Consider the following 6,871-nt stretch of genomic DNA (forward strand, 5'->3'; position numbering starts at 1 on the left):
ACACACACACACACACACACACACACACACACACACACACACACACACACCAGTATACATTGCGTTCTAGGTAAAAACACAATGTTGATAATTTCTGTATTTCTTTGATATACACAAGTAAAAAGAGAACAAACAAATAAATATATTAAAAACTAAAAGACAGAAATAATGAGCTGTAAATGAACCAGAGTCCAGCTGAATATCTCCTAACTCTAGAGAAACGTTGATGTGATCAGTTTTTGTTAATCTGTCTGTCTGTCTGTCTGTCTGTGTGTGTGTGTGTGTGTGTGTGTGTGGTGTGTGTGTGTGTGTGTGTGCGTGCGTTACCTGTGACTCGTACAGCCTCTCCTTACGATTGGCTACTTCACTCCTGATGATGGTGCCGATGTACTCGATGACCATGGTGCATTTCTCAATGTCTCTGGCAGCGTAGAGACCCAGACCCTACACACACACACACACACACACACACACACACACACACACACACATTAGTGATTTGTCCTTCAGTCAGTCAGGTGTTCAGTCTGTGCACCAGGTTCCTCACCTGTATACGAGAGCGAGCCAGGTAGACGCTGGTCTTCCACTCGGCCTTCATGCGTCGGTACTGAGCCGACTTAGAGTGACGTCCCTGATGAGCTGCCGCCACCGACTCCCCCGGAGACAGAGAGATGACGCCGGGCACGAGGCCCACGATGGAGCCCACGGAGCCCTGACACCTGGGAGCGCTGCTGGTCAACAGGTTGGGTCTGACACAGAGACACACACAGGTAGGACATCACTCACCTGTCTCTGAACTGATCCACCAGTACAGGCATCTATCGGTACAGGAATGTATCAGTACAAGTGTGTATCAGGACAGGTGTGTTACCTCTTGGTTTGGGAGGCTTTGGGTTCAGAACGGGCTGATCCAGAAGGGTTGAAGGCCAGAGGCCACTCCATGAGAGGGTTCCTTCCATAACGAAAGGTGTAACGCTCACAGGTCTCCACACCTGGCAACTACACACACACACACACACACACACACACACAGGTCAGTATGATGATTATGATATTACATATTATATGTGTGTGTGTGTGTGTGTGTGTGTGTGAGAGAGAGAGAGAGACGTACAGACTCCAGGATCCTGGTCACTGCAGAAGTTGTCAATCCAAACAGATCTTCTCCTTTCAGGTAAACTGGGAAAAGCTTCAGAGTCCCACTGGAGGATCTCATCTGTGATACTGGTCCCAGTATCTGGTCCCACACAGCTGGAGAAACAGACACACACAAAGAGACAAAAATAATCTCAGATGGTCACGTTCACAGGTCATTTTGATCGGCTGCCTGCTCCCAGTCTTGTGTAATATGAGGTGATGTTTACCTTTAGGAGTTGTTCCGGTCAGGATGAGGTCATTGTATCCCGTCTCCACCACCTTCACTTTAAACAGCGGCCGGCCCTCGTCTTCCTCAATGCAGCACATGTACCGACAGCGTCTGCAGGCGCACAGGGATGATGTCATCATCCAAACCAAAACGTTTAATACGGGAAAACCACTAACGATTGATTGATTATTATTTCCTGTTTTCATTCAGAAAGACTTCCTGCTTTTCTCTGCTTTTCACAATAAACTGAATTTTTTATAGATCAAACGATTAATGTAGAAAATGACTACAGGTGAGTGTAGAAGCAAAGCATCATGGGAGTTACCTGTTGCTGTGCCGCATGCTCCAGTAGATGCGGTTGGTGTGGTAACCAATGGGGAAGATGGCGGCCTTGTTGTGGAAGGCCTTCATCTGCTGTGGGAGGAGCCTCCCGATGGCAGTGAACAGCAGGCTGCCGACCCTGAAGGTGTGACGCCGCTCGCCACGCTGCACCACGGCGGCGATCTGCCGCGCCTCGTCCCGCTGCACGAACACCCGGCGGAACACAGCGAAGCACCACAGCTCACAGTCGTACGGGTCACAGACCGCCGAGGGGTCACAGCTCGGCCCCCCCGGGGTGGAGGAGGGGGAGTCGCTGGAGGAACGGTCCGCTCCAACAGGACCCGACCTGGGTTTATGGAGCTGACACAGCATCGTCTTGTCCTGGAGGAACCAGCAGTGTGTGTTAGTGTTACTGTGTGTGTGCTACTGTGTGTGTGTTACAGTGTTTACCTTGAATAAGGTGCAGTGGGCCTGCATGCGTGTGTTACAGTGTGTGTTACTGTGTGTGTGTTACAGTGTGTGTTGCAGTGTGTGTAGCAGTGTGTGTTGCAGTGTGTACTGTGTGTACCTTGAAGAAGGTGCAGTGGGCCTGCAGTGCACAGGTGAAGTGGTAGGTGTTGGTGCAGCGGAGGCGGTTGCAGCCGCTCGTGGCTCCGGTCTTGTGACAGTGAGCACAGCGTAGAGACAGACTCCTCCTTAGAGCCAGCTCCACGTTGATCAGAGCTCCGGCCTGAGTCTCGTACACCTCGCTGGACCACAGAGCGCAGTTCAGGTGGACCTGAGACACGGAGAGAGACACGTTATCAACTGATCCAGACTATCATCAGAGACTCTGCTGGTTCCTGAAGGTTCAGAGTATCATCAGAGACTCTGCTGGTTCCTGAAGGTTCAGAGTATCATCAGAGACTCTGCTGGTTCCTGAAGGTTCAGAGTATCATCAGAGACTCTGCTGGTTCCTGAAGGTTCAGGCTATCATCAGAGACTCTGCTGGTTCCTGAAGGTTCAGGCTATCATCAGAGACTCTGCTGGTTCCTGAAGGTTCAGACTATCATCAGAGACACTGCTGGTTCCTGAAGGTTCAGACTATCATCAGAGACTCTGCTGGTTCCTGAAGGTTCAGACTATCATCAGAGACTCTGCTGGTTCCTGAAGGTTCAGACTGACCCACAGGTCCAGGTCCAGGTTCAGCAGTCTGGCCGGTCCGTCTGTCTGCCCGTCACCCTGCTGGTTACAGAAGCAGCACCTCCGCTGGTCTTTGGGTAACGGATCAGGACGAAGACACGCCCCCAGTTTATTCAGTAGTACATCCACTTCCTCCTCCGTTGGCATGGCAACCGTCTCGTTAGGAGTGCAAGTGCCCCTGGGATAAAAGAGACATACAGAACAATGCTAACAGGCTAACCCGTGCAATGTGATGCTAACAGGCTAACCCGTGCAATGTGATGCTGACAGGCTAACCCGTGCAATGTGATGCTAACAGGCTAATCCGTGCAATGTGATGCTAAAGGGCTAACTTGCTCGGTGTGATGCTAACACTATCACAAATCAAAACCCACCTTCATAGAACTGTTTTTAATGTGTGACGAATGTGTGTTCTATGTTTTTAGTGTTTAGCTTTTTTACGATGATTTTAATGTTTATAAAGTGTCTTTGAGAATTTTGAAAAGCGCTATATAAATAAAATGTATTATTATTAACAGGCTAACCTGCTGAGTGTGATGCTAACAGGTAAAGTTTGTCAGTGTGATGCCAACAGGCTAACCTGCTGAGTGTGATGCTAACAGGTAAAATTTGTCAGTGTGATGCTAACAGGCTAACCTGCTGAGTGTGATGCTAACAGGTAAAGTTTGTCAGTGTGATGCTAACAGGCTAACCTGCTGAGTGTGATGCTAAAGCTCCAGCGTCTCCAGCGGTTACTCTTCATCCTCTTCCCGTGGCGAGACGACAGTGAGTCGTCTCCTCCTGGGACTGCCCGGGGGCGGGGCTTCAGCTTCACCTTCACCTGTAAACCAAGTACAGAGTCAATTTATCATCTAATCAATCAACCGGATGATCAGCTACAACTTTTGATAATCAAGTCACCCACTTTGAGGTTGTCCATGCGGGGACTGGTCTCCAGGGTGATGGCGGAGGCGGGGGGGAATGAGAGTGAAGGGGAGGAGGTTGGAGGAGGTGAGGAGGGAGTGTGGAGGAGGGAGTGGACGGCGATGGAGGACATGTTGCTGGTGTACTGGTGCTGCACTCTGCTGGGAGGGACTGGGACGGCAGCCTGAGGACAGAAGGACATCAACTGTACGCCATGACATCATCAAACATCAGAGGTGTGTCACTTCCTTTAGATGGTACATCACTCAGCTGATCACCATGACGGACTCCTTATCAATAATCACTAACCTGGTTCACAGCTCTTCTGCTCTGCAGGTCAGATGCGTAGAGAGACGAGCAGTTTGGACTACAGAACATCAAGCTGGATCTGGACTGACCCTCCTATCACACACACACACACACACACACACACACACACACACACACACACACACACATATAGTGACTTCCTGTCTGCCATCTGTATTGTTTCACTCTGTGTTACACAGTTCTCTACTGCGTCCAACCTGTTTGAGCTCTTTGACGATTCGGACTCCGTTTCCCAGCAGCACCTTGCAGTAGCTGCAACACTGAGGCCTGGCAGTAGAAGCGCCGCCATGTTGGATGTAGTCCATGCCGACACCTGGAGGCAACACACAGACAGAAGATACAAAGCTGTCAATCACAAGCTTGCTTGTGTGTGCATATGTGTGTGTGTGTGTACAGACCAGTGTTTCCAGCAGCATCTGGTCTCTGTTGATTGCTTCCTGTTGAACTCTGCGAACACATCAAACAGTCAGTGTGACGTTCAGAATGATGACTTTTATTACATACAGTATTTAACCCACCTGTGTGAGTGGTACTCTAACTCCAGCCAGCAGACCAAGAGAGCTCCTCCCGGTGCCAGTGGCTCTGCTCAGCTGGTAGTCAGAGGGGACGGGGACCAGTAACAGCTCGGCTACCGCCGCCATCACGTCTGCTACAGTCTGTAAACAGAGTCACAGTGATGTCATCAGGAGGGAGGGGCCACACATGAACACACACAAACACACACACACACAGATGTTTACCTGAGCTGCAACAGGGTTCAGGGTTATCGCTATGGTTACCAGGTCTGTGTTAGAGCATGAGCGATGACCCTGATGGTTAGGCTCCGCCTTCACTTCTTGTTTCACTGCAGAGCCCGGACACACACACACACAAAAAAAAAGGTAAGAAATTAATTATTTTAATGATGGGTTGATCTTTCTTTTCTGTTTCCCACAACCACGACGACTCCCGGCGTGACGGGTACGGTACTACCGCAGTGACGGGTACGGTACTACCGCAGTGACGGGTACGGTACTACCGCAGTGACGCGTAAAGTACTACCGCAGTAACGCGTAAAGTACTACCGCAGTAACAGGTAAAGTACTACCGCAGTAACGCGTACGATATTACCGCAGTAACCCGTACGATATTACCGCAGTAACGCGTACGGTACTACCGCAGTAACGCGTACGGTACTACCGCAGTAACGCGTACGGTACTACCGCAGTAACGCGTACGGTACTACCGCAGTAACGCGTAAGGTACTACCGCAGTAACGCGTACGGTACTACCACAGTAACGCGTACGGTACTACCTCAGTTACGCGTAATGTACTACTGCAGTTACGCGTAATGTACTACTGCAGTAACACAAAGTATCTGGAGCCTTGTAACACTGCTGTTAACTGACCTTTTCCCCAGGCGCAGGGCATCATGGGTATTGTAGGCGAGACGCAGGGCGAAGGCGGCTCCAGTTTGATCCAGGAGAGGTCGGGGTACCTGCTGACCTCTTCGTCCACCACACTCTCTGGAGAAGACGACGGGACGAAGCCTTCAGGGCTGTCACGTCCTGACGAGTCGTGAACTCTGTGGAGGAAAACGCATGAAGAAGAAAGACGAGTCAGGGAAACGTGTCACCACCCGGAGAAAAGGCCAAAGACGAGTTTAAATAAGCGTATTATTTTGAGAATTATAATAATAAAGAAGAACAAACATGAACATTCTCCTCAACATTTAAATGTCCGTAAAGATGAGTTTTAATCAGGACTCAGTGGGCGGAGTTTACCTGAGCTCTTCTTGGTTGTTGTGGGGCGGGGTGGGCAGGGAGGCGGGGACATCTACTGTTTTGGTGCCGTGGTTTAGAGCCAGAGGCCCCTTCCGATTCAGCTTCACACCTTTCAAAGAAAAAAAAAAAACCAAACACATTTTCACTTAAGATCAGTGATAAACTGCAGATTCATGCCTTAAAGATGAAGCAGTGGGTCTAAAGGACACACTCACCCTCCTGCTCCGTCAGCTCCTCCGTTGTAGCGAAGCCATTCACCAGCTTCTGCCTGGTGACGGGCGGGGGGGTGGGAGGCAGGGAGGCCGGAGGTGTGGGGGGGTTACTGAGGTTATTCTGCTGGAGACAAGAGTTAAAGTTCAGAATCAGTGAAGGAGGAAGTGAAGCTGAGGTAGTAGTACTGTACTGTAGTACTATCCTGTAGTACTATAGCACTGTACTGTAGCACTTTAGTACTGTCCTGTAGTACTGTCCTGTAGTACTACTGCAGTAGTACCTTGTATATGAGCTGGGAGTAGTAGTCCGTGACTCCGTCCAGGACTCCGTTACCGAAGGAGCCGCTCATTGTGGAGTCTCTGCCCAGAGAGGAGCTCCCGTACGGGGGGAACAGACTCAGGTCCACCTCCAGAACCGGCTCCATCAGGGGCATCACCGACAGCTGGGGGGGTGGGGGCAATCAATAATCAATACAGATAATCAGTGAGCTATAAGACACTTTTAGCATTAAGATCAATCAATATCTGATCATCAATGAATCCTCTGTTTTAAAATCATACGTTAGTTAAAGGAGGCGGTCTAGCGGAGGTTAAAGGAGGCAGTCTAGCGGAGGTTAAAGGAGGCGGTCTAAAAGAGGTTAAAGGAGGGGGCCTAGAGGAGGTTAAAGGAGGGGGCCTAGAGGAGGTTAAAGGAGGCAGTCTAAAAGAGATTAAAGGAGGCGGCCTAGAGGAGGTTAAAGGAGGCGGCCTAGAGGAGGTTAAAGGAGGCGGCCTAGAGGAGGTTAAAGGAGGC

The 6,871-nt window shown here is 50.1% G+C and overlaps 1 protein-coding gene across 1 annotated transcript in view; it reads right to left on the minus strand.

Annotated features, from left to right (window-relative positions):
• Nucleotides 1–6,871, minus strand: part of LOC116400208 (histone-lysine N-methyltransferase 2C-like) — a 63,570-nt gene that overhangs the window by 5,032 nt on the left and 51,667 nt on the right. The window contains exons 23-41 of the mRNA XM_031877925.1: nucleotides 6,360–6,521; nucleotides 6,082–6,202; nucleotides 5,867–5,975; nucleotides 5,492–5,667; nucleotides 4,843–4,946; nucleotides 4,621–4,758; nucleotides 4,501–4,549; nucleotides 4,300–4,415; nucleotides 4,082–4,174; nucleotides 3,774–3,956; nucleotides 3,562–3,689; nucleotides 2,852–3,047; nucleotides 2,256–2,465; nucleotides 1,692–2,068; nucleotides 1,365–1,477; nucleotides 1,115–1,251; nucleotides 872–999; nucleotides 548–749; nucleotides 328–444 (exon numbers count right to left, since the gene is read on the minus strand). Coding sequence (XP_031733785.1) covers nucleotides 328–444; nucleotides 548–749; nucleotides 872–999; nucleotides 1,115–1,251; nucleotides 1,365–1,477; nucleotides 1,692–2,068; nucleotides 2,256–2,465; nucleotides 2,852–3,047; nucleotides 3,562–3,689; nucleotides 3,774–3,956; nucleotides 4,082–4,174; nucleotides 4,300–4,415; nucleotides 4,501–4,549; nucleotides 4,621–4,758; nucleotides 4,843–4,946; nucleotides 5,492–5,667; nucleotides 5,867–5,975; nucleotides 6,082–6,202; nucleotides 6,360–6,521 — 2,859 coding nt within the window. The remainder of the gene's footprint in view (nucleotides 1–327; nucleotides 445–547; nucleotides 750–871; nucleotides 1,000–1,114; nucleotides 1,252–1,364; nucleotides 1,478–1,691; nucleotides 2,069–2,255; nucleotides 2,466–2,851; nucleotides 3,048–3,561; nucleotides 3,690–3,773; nucleotides 3,957–4,081; nucleotides 4,175–4,299; nucleotides 4,416–4,500; nucleotides 4,550–4,620; nucleotides 4,759–4,842; nucleotides 4,947–5,491; nucleotides 5,668–5,866; nucleotides 5,976–6,081; nucleotides 6,203–6,359; nucleotides 6,522–6,871) is intronic.

The sequence above is a fragment of the Anarrhichthys ocellatus genome, unplaced genomic scaffold (genome assembly GCF_004355925.1).
Source record: "Anarrhichthys ocellatus isolate YVR2014 unplaced genomic scaffold, GSC_Weel_1.0 scaffold155, whole genome shotgun sequence".
NCBI classification, from domain to species: Eukaryota; Metazoa; Chordata; class Actinopteri; order Perciformes; family Anarhichadidae; genus Anarrhichthys; species Anarrhichthys ocellatus.